Source organism: Prionailurus viverrinus, chromosome B1, assembly GCF_022837055.1.
Source record: "Prionailurus viverrinus isolate Anna chromosome B1, UM_Priviv_1.0, whole genome shotgun sequence".
Taxonomy (NCBI): domain Eukaryota; kingdom Metazoa; phylum Chordata; class Mammalia; order Carnivora; family Felidae; genus Prionailurus; species Prionailurus viverrinus.
In genome coordinates this window covers 199,512,984-199,531,210 of record NC_062564.1, presented here as the reverse complement: position 1 = coordinate 199,531,210, position 18,227 = coordinate 199,512,984, and the positions used below count along the sequence as shown (strand labels likewise).

Here is an 18,227-nt window from a genome sequence, read left to right as displayed (position 1 = left end):
GCAGCAGCCACAGGAGACAGCCACACGGACTGCTGCAAAGGGACCTCTGAGCTGCACGCTCTGCAGGGCACAGAAAGCCTTGCTGTGCTTCCCACACAGCCTGCCAGGCCCTGCTCAAGGGCCCCGGGGATGGATGGAAGCCTGTTTCACTACCAGCAGGAACCCCAGCAGAGCCCCTCAGTGTCCGACAGCAAATTCCGCCCACTGCCTCAGTGCTGCCCTGTGGGGGACCTGCTGAGGAAGTGTCATCATCCTTTCTAGCCACACCCTGCCCGCTATCTATGAATCACTGCGGTTAGTCACCGGGGTTAAGAGCAGGCCCCAGTGAGTCTCTTTAAGGGCATTCTCTCATTTAATCCTCCATGAGGTAGGGCAAGGAACCGCTCTGGACCCGCGGGCAGCTGTGCAGTAAAGTTCATGGTGAAAATGCTCTGGTATCAATGCCTCCATACCCACCTTGCAGACGGGAAAAGGGAGGCTTAGGTTTAGACCCTCGTCGCAGTCAGGGAGCACGTGCAGGGCTAGGACATGCTCCGCTAAGGCATTTAGAGCATGAGTCTTTGAGAGTCGAAGCATCTAACTCTCTTCATCACATGTCACGTTCCAGCTGGGACCCTGCCCTCATCACCTCACCAGACAAGACAAATCCAGGTATCCCCGGAAGCTCGCCACCTCTATCGCTTGAGGGCTCAGCAGGTCTCAAGCTGGCACCACCAGAGCCAGGCCTGGGCCACCCCTTTCTGACAAGGCTCCTCCAGCCAGAACGCTCACCTGGCCACACGGCATCAGAGATGCACCCTCCCTGCAACCCCAGAAACATACACCTCCTCCGGGGCGAGCGCCTCCCTGCTGGAAGCATCCAGGCGGGCCTGAGTGCAGGACTAGGCGGGCCGGGGGCTCGAGTGCTGCCCCACGCGCTTCATGTGTGAAGTTCCCCTGTAAACTCCACTTCCGTCCACGCGTCAACACGTCACGGCGTTAATGGCACGTGCCTGCGACCTGGCTGCCATAGCTGCAGGTCTAGACTGCTGGTTTTGCGTGGAAGCCACCCCCAGGGGAAAGTCCACTTACGCCGATTGTGAACTTGAACTTGAACGGTGGCCCCTCAAAGAACGCGGCACAGTTATCGTCACTGCCCGTTGCCAGCCGGTACGGTCTGCTCTGCTTGATGTCCACGCTGTTGATGACTTTGTTGTGTCCCGTGATCTCGCCCACGGAAGAGCCACTGTCCCACAGGAAGACGGCTCCAAACCTTGACCCAATGAGAGGAGTCACAGGAAAAAGTCAACCCTGGGGACAGTCAATGAGATGTGGGCAGCTGAGTGGCCAGTGCTCGGGGTGGGGGTGGGCAGTGCTCGTGGCCACACTTCACGCACGCTCGTTAAAGGAGTCAACGCTGAAGGCCTCCCATGGTTTCAGCTCTGCACAGTATTTGCTGGAGAATCCGAGAGCAAGTGCCTTCGGGAAGGGACTGGAATCCCTATTCGGTCTATATGGTCGAGGCCGACAGGCCTCCCATGTGGAATGTGCCTTAGAAACACCTGCCAGGGGAGTAGCCCTATGGCTTACCAGTTTCCTAACAGTTTTACTGGGCGGGACCAAGATATTTAGCAGCCGCCACCCCTGCTGGAAAGGCGAGGATGTCCTGCGCTCAGCTGGCATCTGATAAAAACGTACCGCGGGGGTTACTACGTGTGACTGAATGAAAATGGAATTGCTGAGACCAACAGGATGACTGGAAAAGCTATGGCAGAATTAATACCTGTCAGAACACGCAGTAAAAATAGCCTCTGAGTGGGGAGATGTGTGCCTGCCAAATTCTAAGTGCTTGACGGCGGCCGTGGTGCCCTGGGGGGAACCCTGACCTCGCTCGGAGTCGGAAACCTGAGTCGCGGTACTGACCCCACCGGTCACTAGAGCCGTGAGCGCGGCGGCCACTGCGGGCCACCTGCCCCCTCTTCCTTCGTTAAGTGACCATCTCAGGTGGGGTGCACAGCTCCCTGCAGCCAGGTGTGGCCGTGGCATGCTGGGAGGGACCCCAGTAACGCTCCTGAGAGCTGTAACTCTTTCACCTTCTCGTTTCCTGCAGCCTGGACTGTGGGCATGACGGCTGGAGCTCCAAGAGGTGAGGGGCCACGGATGTCAGAGACAGAGGGAAGGTACCAGGGCCCCGGGGGGACTCCACACGAGTCCAAGCTGGCACAGGTGTCACTGCTCCCCTCCCACCGGGGGCACCCAGAAAGAAAGCAAAGCCAAGGGACACGGGCAGGGAGGGCCGAGGCCAGAGACTCACTTCTCCCTTCCTTCCCCGACCACTGCGATCCTCTTACTGTCTTCCGTCCAAGCAATGTCCTTGATCTTTCCAGCGAAAGGCTGATACTCATACTTTAAGAGGTGCTCCTTCTGCGTGGTATCCCAGATCCTCAGCTTCCCAGATACATCTGTGGACACAAGGGGGTAGCGAGAGCCAAGTTTACCCCCTGGGGCAGGGCCGTGTGGGCACAAGGCACGCCCGGACAGCACCGCCCAGGGTTCCCAGGCTCGCTGGCATTGCCCGAGGCTGCTGCTGGGAGGAGGGACGTGTCTCAGGTAAGCAAAACCTGCCACCGGTCAACCAGAGCCCGTGGCCTCTGTGAGGGCCACTACCGGGTCTCTGGGGGGCGCCAGCAGTCACCTGGATGACGCACCCTGGGTGTGGATCAGAACGCCCAGAGACACGCGGAGGCGCACTTCCGAGGCATCAGGAAGCGGTCTGGTTCTGGGACTGTGGTTTCCTCGTAGGGGGATCCAAGCGGCGCATGGGTCTCAGGCAGCTTTCTTAACGCTTGGGACCGAAGTTCTTCATTTCCAAAGTGTGACAGTACTAGTGACAGCCACCTCTCCCGTGCAGTGGCCGTGCTCACACAGACAAGGAGCGCAGCTGTGTGCAGCTAATGCATGCCGTGACGCGCACGGTGGCCCCCACCGGGGCTCCCCTCCACCCCACCCGTGCCGCCCTCTGGCATCTAAGGCACACCCCACAGCCCAGACGACTTGGGTGCTGCAGGATCCCCATGTGAGTCCAATGAGGGTCCTGGAAGGGGAAGCGGCACATCCTTCCCTTCCCCGCCAGGGTCCCGTCACCAAGTTAGTCATCGCTTCACAGCGAAATAAGGCTCCGCAGGAGGCTGCCGGAGAGCCTGACCCATGAGCAAACCCCGGGGGCCCACAGTCCTGTGCGGCAGACAGGGAGAAGCTGACTTCCACATGGAGAGCACCACATGGGGGTCCTGGGGACCTGGTGCTCTCTGGGCGAGGTCTGGGAAGGCTGCCTGGCCGAGGTGAGCTGCAAAGGGGACCTGCAGCCAGGGGCGTCCCTAACAAGGCAGCCAGCAGGAAAGGAAAGGAAAAAGCAGAGGCTATGTGTGCACGACGGACACTCACGCTCACACGTGCGCACACACTCATGCACACACCAGGCTGTGGTCGGCTGTGCCCAGGCCGGTCCAGGGGGCTCTACGGAGTCACGTAGAATCGGCATCTACACTTGAGTGTAGCAGAGGCTGACAGTGTCCCACCCGCTCAACCAGGACGGACCCAGCCTTCCCGCTTCCCTGGGCTCTGCTTCCTGGGCGGCTCAGGCTCTTTCCCAGGCCCGGCACCAGCTGCTCACCCCATGCCTCCCTCACCAGACCACCAGCCGCCTCCCACGGGCCCTGCTCGTCCGGTATAACTGACGACGTGACGTTACTTTCAGGGGTACAACTCAGGGATGTGACAAGTTTGCACATTACGCCGTGCTCACAAGTAGCTACCTTCTGTCCCCACACGTCGTCATCGCAGGGTCACCGACTGTATTCCCCGAGCTGTGCCTTTCGTTCCCGTGACTTCCTTACTCCACACCTGGAAGCCCGTATGACCGACCCTCTCCCCTCCACCCATTTTCCCACCCGCACCCCCTCCCCTCTAGCCACCACCAGCACGTTCTCCGTATTTATAGGTCTGATTCTGCTTTTTGTTAATTCATCCTTTTTTTAAGATTCCACTCCTAAGAGGAATCACATGGTATTTCTCCTTCTCAGTCTGCTTTGCTTAGCAGAATACCTTCTAGGTCCTCCCGTGGTATCTCAAGTGGCGTGGTCTCATCCTTTTTATGACTGCGTCGTGTTCCGCTGTGTGTGTGTGTATATATACATATGTGCATATGTATATACATGTATACGTATATATATACATACACATACATATACACGCCACGTTGTCTGTATCCGTTCATCTACTGAGAGACCCTTAGCTTGCTTCCATACATTTAATCCTTTCTGGAAGCAGCTGGGACTAGAAAAGAAGACAGTGGGACTTGAAGGCCAGGTGCTCAGGCCCAACTGGGGCAGGCAGCACCCTGTGCAGTCACGAGATACTGATCAAGGGCCCACGAGCCCCAAGCCCATGCTAAGTGCTGAGGGCACAGCAAAGACACCTTCCCTGGGATACAGGACACCTGCAGGAGGCCACAGACGATGGGGAAAGAGTGCCTGCTGTCTGCCACTTGGAAGGCGTCTCCCCCTCCAGGCAGTAAGAGGGGGGCACTGAGGGGGGCAGTCTGGGTGAGCCTGCCCCCTCTCTCCAGCAGCTTAGTAACATGGTGGGGGGGGGCGATGACAGGGAGCAGGGAGTGTGAGGGTCCTTCAGTGCCTTTCATCAAGGCCTCTCCTCTATGTTCCTCACTTGAGCAACTCTCCTCTCCTCTCCTCTAGGCATGGGGCCCTCTCCTGGATGCCCGCCACTCTGCAGCCTGGGATTCACAGCCCGGGGGGTGCCCCAGGGACTGAGCGTGGGGCACAGACCGCCAGCATCAAAATTACACAAGGAAGACACTGCTGGAGGGGACTGGGCCTGCCCTGGAAATGGCTCTGCACTGAGAACATGGCACCGTGGGCTACATCAACCCCGGGGCAGAGACTGACTGTGTTTTGTGGGGCTGGGGGTCCAGCCCCTGCAATGGCTCCTTACTCAGGCCTTCTGGAAGGCTTGATCATTGAGCAGACACAGACCATTCAGACTTACAGGAATCTAAAGGTCCCGCAGAAAGCTAGAACCCCATCTGGGAGCGAGCTGCAGGCCTCCTGGGGTACTAGGCCCCTCCCCTGCAGAACCTGGGCACCCCAGGTTCCAGGTAACCCAGTTAACCAGAGCACGCACTTTCCCAGCCTCCCTCCTGCACACTCCAAACCCTACTACACGACCACACTATTTTTAGCCCAGGACCTAATCTCTGCAGTGGAGGCTTCCTTGTGTGCACTCGATTAAAAGGAGCAGCAGGCTAGAAACGAAAACGTGATCTCCGCCCAGGAACACCTGATCTGCACACGGCCCAAACCTCCCTCAGTTCCTCTGCCAAGTCAGGGCACTTTTCCGAGAAAGTCAAGATCAAACCGATCCTTTACTTCTGTGGACTGTCCTTTGCCACGGTCTCTGGGCCAGCCTCCCTCACCAATTCAGCGCTGGGGTCTGAAGCGCCCAGATTTCCAGCGGGTGCAGCACCCCGCCTGGGGCTCCCAAGTGATTCAGCGGCTAGACCTGTGGCTCCCGGCACCAGGGCCACATCCTGGGGCTTTCAAGGAAAAGGTATTTTGCTGGCAAGCAGGAACAGGGGGCAGAACTGCAGGGCGAAAATAAATCAAGGAATATAAATCAAAGGTTTACGAGGGGTGCCTGGATGGCTCAGGTCACGGTCTCTCGGTCCATGAGTTTGAGCCCCGTGTCGGGCTCTGTGCTGACAGCTCAGAGCCTGGAGCCCGCTTCAGGTTCTGTGTCTCCCTCTCTCTCTGCCCCTCCCCCACTCACGCTCTGTCTCTCGCTCTCTCAAAAATAGATAAACGTTAAAAAAAATAAATAAATAAAAATAAAAACAAATAAATGAAAGGTTTACAGATAGCCTTGGAGTAGATCTAAACACAAGCGTCATTAAGTGCCCACTATGGGCCAGACTCCTGGCGGAGCCCTTCACACACAACCCTGACTGCCGGCATTTGTCATCAGCCAGCACACCTGTTGCCCTGGCATGTCCTACTTTTAGTGGCAGACACTTGGGTCACCTGCTGTCAGGTGGCCATCAGGGCAAGACCATCGTAGGCCTCTCACACCCATTGCTACTCTGGATCCTCTGTCCAGTTTCTGGGAGAGAACTTCAAGGCCCAGGAAGGTAAGTTACTCAAGGAAGCCTGCGCAGTCAGTAAGGGGCACACCCTCCAGGGACAGGGAGCGACCCAGTGCAGACCAAACGGCTCCCGGAGTGTATGAACTCCAGCCTCCTCTCCTGGCTGGTTAGTCCTTCCAGCCATTCCTTCATCTGTTGTTCTCTGGGGAGGCTGACAAGGCCCAGGCCCGCATCAGCTCACTTGCCTGGCTCTCCCTGGGGCTGGAGACAGGGCTGGGCACAGGCAAGGCAGCCATAAGCATCTTGTAGAGCATAGGAACGAATGAGTGAGTGAATGAATGCGAGACACGGGTAAGCCACGCTAACTTCTGTGCCTCCCTTTCTCATCAAAGATCTACCCCAAAGACCCGGGGTAAACAAAGCATCCTACGTGGCAAAGATCTTTCTGTCCCTCCGCTTAGCTAGCCTCCCACAGAGCCACACAAAAGCCTGGCTAGAGAGAGCAAAGGCACAGACCAGAGCGCTTGCCTGAGGCCAGCATTGAGAGGGACTGGGAAAGGAGCAGCTCATGAATAAAGGTGACACGAGACAAAGCTGCAATTCAGAAAGCACACACACACACAAAATGAGCTCCAAAACATCATGATACAGCTGCCCACAAAGGCCTCTGGCCAGCCTCAAGTGAGCATTTCTGCTGACCTCGGAGCCGGAACCAGCTGGAACACTGCCAACTACAAAGTCCTGCCATGGGGCTTTTTAGAGGCTTCTACATCCCTTGTCAGCCCCAAGTGGAACTAATCACACTGGTTCCACCTGCTGCCCCCCCTTCCCCCCCCACCTCCCACCACCCTACCCTCCCAAGCCCGAAGCCCAGTTTGGCCTGGGGGCCTCCTGGACCCCCCCACATGCATCCGTGAGCCACGCACGCACACACACAGGTACCTCCAGAGGCGATGTAGAACCCGCTGGGCGCGTACTTGGCCACCACCACCTGATGGGCATGCTCCGTGTAGATGTCAGCAACGGCTGGGTTCTGCAAGGAGGAGACAGAAGGAACACAAGGAATGCTTCCCACTCTCCCGGCTAGTGGATGTTGGGGCGTGGGGACTGGGATAACACACACACAAGCACCCAAGTCAAAACCTCCATAAAGAGAAATCTCAGCAGCACCTCTACCCGCCCGCACATCTTCGGGCGACAGAAATCCAGGTAGTTTCGTCTCTTTCTCTTTAGCCTGCAGCTGTAGAACTTGAGAGGATGGTCTGTCTTTTGCTTTTCCACACTTGCCATAGTACCAGTACGTACTTGTGAAACACACACACGAGACAGAAGTTGCACGGAAAGTCGACTGTCCTACTTCCCTTGGCGGGAGGGTGCCATCGGCAGCTGCGTTCTTGAGGCACCTGTGGTCCCCCTGTTCACAAGCATCTCTACCCCGGCTACCACTGGACGGCCTGTCACGGGGCCCTGCTTCGAGCTCCAGGAGCACAGTGGGGCGTGCGGGTGGGAGCCTCTCTTTGTTACAACCTTCGCCGGGAAACGTGGGCTTCCCGCTCGCTTCGCAGCACAGATGGAGGGTTGGCTGGACTGGCACCAAGAACGGGGCCGGCATCTGGGAGCAGGAGTACCTCTACTACTCAGCAACAAGGTTTTAACGTAGAACTTACTAAAAGTAGAGCACGGCGTCCCCCACTCGCACACACAGCCGAGAGGCCTCAGTGAACCCGACAAACGCATACGGAGATGCTCTCAACTCGTCTCGGCAGCCGGGCTTTCTTTCAGGGGGGAATAAAGACGCGGTCATCTACTCCTGATTCCCGCTGTCCACTTTCTCTAAACCGAGGGCTCTTGAAAGAGGCAGCTTCCCACAGGCTGGAGACTGAGGCCATGGCAGGTCCCAGTGTGGGATGCCCAGCGTTCCAGAGGCGGCTGCTGCAGGTACACCTAACCTGATCCCCAACCGCCCCCACCTCTCCCCGACCTGACCACAAGATCAGAGGCCGGCACTCTTCTCCGCACTCTGGCTATGGGATCCCCATCCCTCAAGACTGAGTCCGGACGGGTGCACCCTGAATTCTAGCCCCGCCCACCGCCAGCCGCCTTCTGGCTCTCCTCTTAGTCCCGTGTCTCTGCAAACATTGTTCCCCTGGCCAGGAGCAGCCCTCCTGCCTGCTGACACCTACTTATGAGGCCTAACCAAAGACCTGTCTCCTGCATGAAACCTCCCGGGACGGCCTCCTCTCTCTTCGGTGCCTCCAACGCTTGCGCTGTGCCGCTCTCTTTTCCAAAAGACGTACATTAAGTACCTGTTTCCACTGACTGAAAGAAATCTGAACAGCATTTTTCACTTTCATGACGAAAGGTAAAAGGCCAAGATAGCATTCGGCATCGGTGCCACAGCGAGATGAGCCGGTATGGGGCGGTTGTGCCCCCCCCCCCCCCCCCCGAGCAGCGAGCGGCGCCCCCCAGCTCCTTCCCTGGGAACCACACTCATCACCTCAGCGTCAAGCTGCCAGAGCTCCGAGCTGTGTCTGAGAGCATCTGCGCTTTATCTCAATTTATTTCGTGCATCTGTTAGCAAGATGTGTCCTAAGGTCCCAGAAAAGCCTGAGAAAGGTGATTTGGGGGTGGGCCTAGGACCACTCAAAAATTTTTTCATTATAAAGTAACGATAACTATTTCTTTGCTTTAGGCCATTTTGGCTCACAAAACGTTTCCTAGAACACCGTGTTTTTGGACTGCGGGGAGAGCTGTAGTCCTGAACCTTCTTGTCATCTCTTCTCATCTGTTTTTCTGCAACCTGCTTCCAGGGCATTTATCTTTTCAGCCATGATGGCAGTTAACGAGTAGCAGGTGCTCAATAAACAGTTTTTTGGAGAAAGAAAAGTGGACGGAGTCCCTTTTACCCCCGAGACTTAACGCTTAGCATTAAGTGACATAGCAGGCAGTTGATAACACGTTCTTCGCAGATTAATCCATCTGAGAATAATCATTTGCTAGTGAAATTAGAAAGGTACGATGTATTCAAATGGGATGTCATGAATGGCAAACAGGCACAGGAAAAGGTGCTCGATGTCATCAGCCTTTTGGGAAAAGCAAATCAAAACTACAATAAGATACTGCTACATGCCCGCTGGAATCAGCAAGACCAAAAGAACGATATCACCAAATGCTGGCAAGGACAGGGGTGCGGGGCGCTGGGATGTTCACGGGTTGCTGGCAGGAACGCAAGACGACGCGGATGGAAAATAGTCTGGCTAGTTCTGCACGAAGTTAGGCAGAGGCTTCCCACACAAAACCCTGCAATCCCACTCCTAGGTACGTACCCAAGAAATAAAAGCACACGTCCACAAAAAGACACATGCGTGAGGGTTCATAGCTGCTTTATGCATTAATAGCCCCAAACTGGGAACAACCCAAAGGTCCACCAACAGGCGAATGAAGAAACGCCGCGCTGGATCCATACAGTGGATACAACCCTGTGATAAGGGGGAACAAATGACCGACTACCAACTCAGCAACCGCACTCGGCAACTCCAGTGAACCTTACAGGCATTATGCTAAGTGAAAAGGACACAAAAGACCACCCTGGGTTGCGTGGCTCCTTCTCCAGGTTGTTCCAGAGAAGGCAAACTTAAAGGGACAGAAAGCAGATTGGTCCTTGCTGGGTGCTGGGGTGAAGGGAGCCCACTGGCCGCAACGGGTTAGGGGAGCGCTTCTGGAAATGACGGGAGGTCCTGTGTCCAGATTACAGTGGTGGCTACAGGCCGTGCACATTTGTCAAGCTGTGCAGCAGAGGAATCTTCCTGATTGTCCTATATCTAAATTATGCCTCAATAAAATTAAGATGTCTGGTATCCAACCCACTCCTGGCCCAAATTAGTGCTTCATGTTCTATAACCCAACCATGGGACGCCTGGGTGGTTCAGTCGGTTAAGCGTCCGACTTTGGCTCAGGCCATGATCTCACGGTTCGTGAGTCTGAGCCCCACGTCGGGCTCTGTGCTGACAGCTCAGAGCCTGGAGCCTGCTTTGGACTCTGTGTCTCCCCCTCTCTCTGCCCCTCCCATGCTCATGCCTGTCTGACTCTTGATAATAAATAAACGTTAAAAAGAAAATTTCAAAACCTGACTATGGACAAGACCCCTTGCCCAGAAACTGGCCAAAAGAGGTGCTCAGACAGGCCACCACTACCAAGATCCTTCTCCAGACGTCTGTTTCAAGGCTGACTGAGGGGCACGACCAGCCCACTTTACAGATGAGAAACCCATCCCAAGGACAACTTGCCAATATGTTGGCACTCAGGCCCACTGGGGGTTCCGAGGACCCAGGGCAGGGACACCAGATGAGTAGGTAGAGGTTCTGGGCAGAAGTTCTGCCCCTAAACGGTCAGGGTTGCCAGTTGCAGGGGCTGTGAAACGCCCGAGGTCATCCCCAGCAGGCTCGGCACCAGAATCCCAGGCTGCATGCGACATGGCTCTTGTCTGCCTTGCAAATGCAACTGAGCCAGCGAGCAAGGGGCCAGATTCTCCAACTGAACACGATGATTTCAGCTGAGTGTGTGCCAACCTCCCCAGCTCTGCTCGGCACACACAGGGAGGCTGGCTGCTAGAGGCAGAAGTAACGGGTCCCCTGTCCCCACTGTGTCCTGCCAGCTCAGACTCATTCCAGATCAGCGGAATCTGGAGTCTGTAAGGCCCCAGAACTAGGACCCAACACCCACTCCCCTGCCTCACAGGGGGTGGCAGATCCCCCTCACTTGTCCCTCTCCTGCTGCCTCGGTGAAGAATACACTTGGGTGAGTAGTTTATTTGGAGCAGGGCTAGGGAAGAGAGGAAATGAGGCACGGAAGGGAAAGAAGCCAATTCTGGGTGCACCAAGGAATAACCCTGTGGCGGCAGGAGCTCCGCCTCCCTCGGGGCCTTGGGAGATGCTTCAGGCCAAGCCTTGGGGTCACCCCCCAAAGGGTGCTGAGGCTGGGACGCCCCTCCCCCAGGCCTTCCTGCACTTCTACTGGCAGTGTGGGTGCTTGCCACCAGGGTACAGGAGACCTGAGACACAGACCAGGGCGAGACCCGGGTGCCGAGGGGATGTGGGCTGGCTGGCTGATGGCTGGCTGGCCGCAACTTTCCATCTACTCGCCCCCGACCCCAGGCCTGCTCCTGGCCCTCCACACCCCCGCCAGTCTTCTTCAATAGTTCCCAAACCCACCTCCTCTTTCCGCCCCTGCCAGATTCCGTCCAGGTCCCTCCTGGGGACCACGACAGTACCTTCTGGACTGCTCTCTACCTTCCGTGGACCGCTACATCCCTCATACCCCGTCTCTAAGTCCCATGTCTGGTTTCCCTGCTTGATATCCTTCCCTCGGGAGCGGCGGAACCCGACCCCACTAACTGCACTCTTTCCGGACCCCCCAGCACACACAGGACCCCCGACTCCAGCCCCACTCAGGCCCTCCCGGGCTGAAGAGCTGCTCCCTGGGCCTTACCTGGCCAGGGCCCCTTACCTCCCCAGGCCCACGTGGGGACTAGAACAGGAGCCACCCACCCCCAGCTCAGGGTCTGGCAGTGGGCACTCAGCAACATCACTGAGTGACACACAGAGCTCGGGGCTGGTGAGACCCTGGGGTCAGTCCCAGAATGCAGCCCCCGTGCCTGGGAGGTCAGGGAGCCTCACGGAAGACACGGGCCATGGCCGGCCATCACGCACCTGCAGACCCAAAGGCCTGCGGGGGCAGCAAGGTGAGGGTGTTTGGGCTGCTGACAGAGTGCCAGATTGGGGCCCAGCGGGGCCAGATGAAAGCAGACCTCTCAACCGAACCTCAGGAGGCCCATTCTCTGTGCGGACCAGACACCCCCTGGCCTCCCACCTGCGCCAAGACCCCTCCCCAGGGCCAGACCTTCTGCCAGGAGACTAACCCCCATATCTTCCCAGGCCCCGCCCCATCCGGGAGATTCGCTATACCAACGAAAGCGGGGGGGGGGGGTTCCCGAAAGTCACTTTGTTTGGGCAGCATATGGGCCACCGGCTTCCCCAAAGCTCCTTCACGTCCCCATGTCTGCTCAGGCTCTATCTAGTGCCAAGGAGGGGTCAGAGGCCATCACATCATGTATAGTGGGGTTGGTGACTGGCCCAGGTCACAGGGAGTGGCAGCTTTCACCTCAGCTCCTGAGCCACAGTGAGCGTGGCGGACGCATCAGGAGGTTGGAAAGGCCTCCCCAGCCCACCAGGGCTGAAGCTGTCGGACAGGGCTCTGCGAGAGGGGCCTCCAGGCTCTCCTGCAGCAGCCGATGTCCCCTGGAGCCTCCAGAGAAAGCCCTAGGCTCCTCCAAACTTGGACCAGGCAAAGTGAGCGTGACCTTCCAGGAGGATTGCATTTCAGAGCTTTCTAAATTCTTCTAGTTCCTAAAAGCAGTAACCGGTAGCTGGACCCGTGTATCAGACATGATCTGCAAGAGCCTCTGTTCACTGATGACCAAGGACAAACTCAAATTACTGCACGGTAACCCGGCTCCGAAGCAGCTACAAGACATTTGTACTTCCCGACTGGCAAGGCTGAACCCAGCAGCCGAGCCCCTCCACACAGGCTCGAAAGACACACAGAACACGGACGGATGGCTCATTTACTCCTTCCAAGAATCTGGGCTGGCCCTGGGGATCCAGTGGTGAGCGAATGCTTTGCAGAAATAAAACCCGCCACTCAAGCTGCACCCAACGAGCACCGCCCTGCTCGACCTTGGAGGCTCCCTCTCGCCTGCAGGAAACACACCCTCCCCCAGCAATCCAAGGTCCACTTTCCATGATGCCCTGCTCCTTCCTCCATGAAATCGCTGTGACTTTCTTCCCTTTATCTGCCTCGGCCTGGAACGCCTTCGCTCCTTCCTGATCCTTGATGATGTCTCCTGTTACCTCCTAACACCCAGGTGAAAGCCACCTCCGAGAATCCTTCCCCGATGCTCCCAACTGGAGACAGTCTCCCCCAACCCCCAATGCCTATTCCCATCCAACCTCCCACCCTTACTACTCTCTGCCATGTACCACGGGCCATTCTGACATCCGCAAGGCTTCACGCTAAGCAGACTCCACAGAGGGCAGGGCCTGTATCTGATCCAACATGGCAGCCTCCAAATGCCCCAGGAGACCAGGGCTCGCTGGACCCTGAGGGCCGTTTGCGAAATCGCTGTGTATGGAGGGTTCACTCTTGGCCAGTGGACCCTTCTGCCGAGTCCTCTGAAACCTCACAGGAAGGTAACCTCACAACCCACTTCACAGGCCAAGAGACGTGGGCCCAGAACGAATGACGTGCCTAAGGCTAACCGCTGGTAAGCGGTGGAGGTGGGGACCTGAAGTCAGGTAAGAGCCTTCATTCCTGAGTTTTGGCCTCTCACTTATGGTTGGAACCATCGTTAGCCTGATTCTTTTAACTCAGAGTAGCACTTCTGTCTAGCCCACAGGTTTCTGAACGGTGTGGGGCCAGGTCATTCAGCGGTCCTACAGGGCCCACCCCTCCCGGAGTGACTTTCCCTCCTGCCTCCCAGCTCAACCCCTTCCCAATGGAGCAAACCAAGCCTTAGAGCAGGGACCCCAGCACAGACAAGGCCACCGCCACCTCCCTTCCTGTCCCTCCTCTCCCTCTGCCTGCGCAGGGCCTCACTGAGCAGTCATGAAGGGACCCCTGGGGCTTCAGTCTGGCACCTCTAGAAAGAGACAGCACTGAGCCACCAGGGCGGATGTGAAGAAGAAGGCACCGCGTACCGTCACAGCCCAGGCAACCCTCCAGGAATACTTGTGAAAGGACTCTGTGACATCCCACAGTGACCCTGTTACCCGTTCTCCCTGTTCTTACAGATAAGAAAACCAAACTGGATGAAGTACGTACGTGAAGTGCTCGGCCACTGCCCAGCATACCAAGTGCTCAACAAAGATGAGCTCCTTTACCAGAGGCGGTGCTCAGAGCAGCGCGCTGGACCAGCAGAAGCCTGCGGTCCCCGCAGAGAAGGGCTGAACACGGGCGGGGCTGGGGCTGGGGGTGGGGATGCCCAGGCTGGGATGGCCTGCGGTGGAGAAACTGCCATTTTCTGGGTAAGGTTCCAGGGAGCAGAGATAAAACTGGTGGGTGGAAGCTACTAGCAAGCTGAGCGGAGCCTGGGATCCAGGTCTTTCTAGGGGGTCCACCACCACCAAAGCCGGGCAGGTTCTACGGAGACTCTGGAAGAGAAGCAAAGAAGCAAAAAAGGGCCCTTTCCAGTGCACAGCCTACACGTCATCTGCAACAAGGCCCCGTGGGGGATGACGGCTGGGTGCGGCACAGGGATCCAAACGGGCACCTCCAACCGTTCTGGGGCACGGCCGACTTCCACAACCCAACGGGAACCAGGACCACCTCTCCGCTGGCCTCAGACATGAGGCGGCAACCTTGACTTAAGCTCCAAGGCTCTGAGAGCCCGCTCTACACCCCCACAGACAGGGTTAAGGAATGTACTGAAGCCACCGCCCAGAGCCCGTGTCAAACTTCCTCCAACCTCTGTGCACATTAAGTTCCCAGTCTAGATTCTCCCCCATCTCTGCTAGGTCTCTGTCTTGCTCCTCTTCCCAGAGAACTCTTACTCATCCTCCAAAACGCAACTCAGAGGTGTCCCTTCTCCAGGAAACTTCCTTGTTGCTCTGTGGTGCAACTGGTTCTTCCCTCTTGTTTCCAAATCATTCAGGACGTTCTTTTTCTTTTTTTTTTCTAGTTTATTTATTTTTGAGAGAAAGAGCACGAGCGAGGGAGGGGCAGAAGAAAGGGAGAGAATCCCAAGCACAGCACGGAGCCCAAGGCAAGGCTCAAACTCGCAAACCATGAGGTCATGACCTGAGCCGAAATCAGGGTCAGAGCTTAACCGACTGAGCCACCCAGGTGCCCCCAAATCACTCAGAAGATTCTTTTAAAGCGCCTAACCAGAGCATTAGAATGTTACTCACCAAGGTTCTCAACGCTACCGAGATTTTGGGCCACCTAACTTACAGGACAGTCCTGAGCACTGTGGGATCCTGGCAACATCCCTGGCCTCTGCCCACTAGATAGATACCAGTAGCACAAAAAAATGTCTCCAGACATTGCCAGATAGCTCTTAGGGGGTGGGGCTGGGGGCAAAACCTCCTCCCAGCCACTGATTTAAATCTTGGACACGGTGGCCATGGGCAGGGCTCCGCAAGACAAGCTTGGTGAACGTGTGGGGGAAAACAGGAAGCAAGGGCTGGTTCTAGCAGCTAATCAGCACTTGCGGAGTGCGTTTGTCTTGAACCTCCAACCTGAGGCACAGAACAAGCTCTACTACAGACCTGATCACGTTACTGGTCCACACAGCTCCGTGGCCTTGTCTGGGCCTGACTCCTCTTAAAGATCAGACCCTCCCCGTGGTCTCTCCCGGGTTAAGCTCACGCATGTGCTACCCTGCTCATTTTCTGCACAGGTGCTAACCCAGCACACTGCTCCCTTCGGTCACCTGCTGGCTTGTTTCACTCCCAGCGAGGCCACGAGCTCCGTGCAGGAGGGGGCCTCCCCTGGATCTGTGCTCCCAGCACACACAGCAGGGACTCAGGAGGCATGTGCAGACAGACAGAAGGGACAACGTCAGCCCTTCTCAAGCCATCTGTCCCTTTACATACCCCCTCCCCCACGGGGGGGGGGGGATGCACAGGTGGTCCTTCTACACATGATTGGCTGCAGACCGCACCATGAGAAGCTCAGCACTCAGGTTCAACAACCCTGAACTTCATACTGCACTTGGAAGCAGAGAGTGTCGAACTGCAACAAACATTTCACTTCCTAGAATTTGATTTCATGCACCTAATTTTTTCAAATATACAGATTTCAGTTCTGGAATCTAGGGACTGGGTCCTTTAAAAAAAATTTTTTTCTTTCAACGTTTATTTATTTTTGGGACAGAGAGAGACAGAGCATGAACGGGGGAGGGGCAGAGAGAGAGGGAGACACAGAATCGGAAACAGGCTCCAGGCTCTGAGCCGTCAGCCCAGAGCCTGACGCGGGGCTCGAACTCACGGACCGCGAGATCGTGACCTGGCTGAAGTCGGACGCTTAACCGACTGCGCCACCCAGGCGCCCCTTGGGACCGGGTCCTTTAAAAGCAAGCCCCAAACTCGCCCTTGTAGCAAATCTGCTGACTGCTTGTGGCAGCTTTCAAGGGGCTTCTGACACTGGGCAGTTCAGAATCACGGAGAAGCTTCTTCACTGCCCCTGGGAGAAAGCTCTTCCCTGTCTCTGCAGAATAGGCAGGGGCAATGGCGACGCTGGCCTCGAAGTAAGAATATACCAGGCTCTCCCCTTCTGGAGTTTTCTTTTTTCTGATTTTTATTTTAGAGAGAGCACAAGGGGGCACAAAGAGAATCTTAAGCAGGCTCCACTCTCAGCACGGAGCTCAACACAGGACTCCATCCCGCGACCCTGGGATCATGACCTGAGTCAAAATCAAGCGTCAGATGCATAGCGGACTGAGCCACCCAGGCCGCCCCTGGATCCTTCTATTCCAGATGGCCACATCACTGCAAACTTTTAATTCTGCAGGTGTGGCCACGGATGTGCTGATAGGAAATAAATACTCTTTCCTCAAGTTTATGAAGTGCCAGTGTGCTGGGTTCACAAAACAACTTTTAAGTCCACACAACGAATGGGAACTTCCAAATGGGAAGTCACAAGGGTATGGATACCTGTTTGGTATGAAAGGGAGACGCCACAAAATAAAGATCCAGCAACCTTATGCAGATGGAGCTTTTCTTATTTCTAGGCAGTAAAACCTTCAATGGCTGCCTGTTATCTCCATGGCACAGCCTGGCTTTCAAGGCGTTGTGACAAATACTTACTGAGCACCTGTTATGTGCCAGGTACTCTCCTGGGGGAAGACACAGAGGTGAAAGAAACAGAAGAACAAAGTCCTACTTTCAAGGAGCTTCCAGTCTGGTTACAGAAGACAGGCAGATGGGCATATCTGGTCATAGGATGTGGCGGCCTGCCCACCGGCTCCCGCCATGTTAGCTGCGGGGTAGAGAAGGCCAGGATGGGAGTGCTATTAGTTCCCATGTCCTGAGACAGATGTGTGGCATGTTTCAGGAAGATCACGGAGGCGAGGGTGCCTGGAGATGAGTGAGAAGGGTGGGGTGGGGTTTTGGGGGCGAGACCGAGGTACCAGGCTCGATGGTGAGGCCGCATCAGCCATAGTAAGGGAGGGCAAAGAGGACAATGAATGCCACCTCCTATCTTACCAAACCCCGCCCAGCCGTGCTCTGAGAGCAGACTGGAGGACAGCCAGCACGGAATCAGGGAGACCAGTTTGGGTTTTCTGTCTTGCAACCCAGAGAGGATGGTAGCTTGGAGGAGGTGGAAACAGCAGGTAGAAAAAATGCCGGATTCTGAAGTTAGTTTGAGAGGAGTCACTAGGATTCACTGGAGAATTAAACATGGCGTGGAAGAAAAAGAGGGAAATCAAGCAGAAGTTCAAGGTTTGGGGCCTGAACAGCTGGAGCGATAGCGTTGCTGTCTGGGGGACAGGACACACAGGAAACCCTGCTGTGCTTAGGACACGTCAAGTAGAAGCCAATCAGACATCTGTTGGACATTCCACAACCGGGTCTCCACCTTTCCTTCGGATCTCTTCTCCTTCTTGAGCCTGTAATTTAACCAGACCATCTTCCTTCCTGTTCCCTGAACGTTCACGAGGGCTCACGTCTTTTTTCCCAGGAATGCTGTACCCTAATAAAAACGCTGCCCATCCTTAATTGAGTACCAACGGTCCCTCAATCCAACAAGAGCCTGGGGTGCCTGATGTACATCCAGATCAGGAAGGGACGCATTAGCAGCACCGTGCTGTCCTGGGCCCTGCAGAAACTTATAAATAGGTGGGAAAGAAGAGCAGAGGCACCCTCAACAGAGAACGGTGAAGCCTGGGGTACTGGTAAAAAGAAAGACTTCCGAAGAACGAGCAGAATGAGTTGCACGAGGCGGGGAATGGTGGCGAAGGGGGTGCCCGTGTGCGACTGTGAACAATTCCGGTGGAAACAACTCTGATCACTGGCCTCACCTCTCTTCGGAGCAA

General features: G+C 56.1%; 1 protein-coding gene across 1 annotated transcript in view; it reads right to left on the bottom strand.

Annotated features, from left to right (window-relative positions):
- The window catches only part of WDR1 (WD repeat domain 1), a 44,631-nt gene that overhangs the window by 24,029 nt on the left and 2,375 nt on the right, over positions 1 to 18,227 (bottom strand). Inside the window, exons 3-5 of the mRNA XM_047855180.1 lie at positions 7,079 to 7,169; positions 2,294 to 2,441; positions 1,072 to 1,252 (exon numbers count right to left, since the gene is read on the bottom strand). Of these exons, the coding sequence (XP_047711136.1) occupies positions 1,072 to 1,252; positions 2,294 to 2,441; positions 7,079 to 7,169 (420 nt within the window). The remainder of the gene's footprint in view (positions 1 to 1,071; positions 1,253 to 2,293; positions 2,442 to 7,078; positions 7,170 to 18,227) is intronic.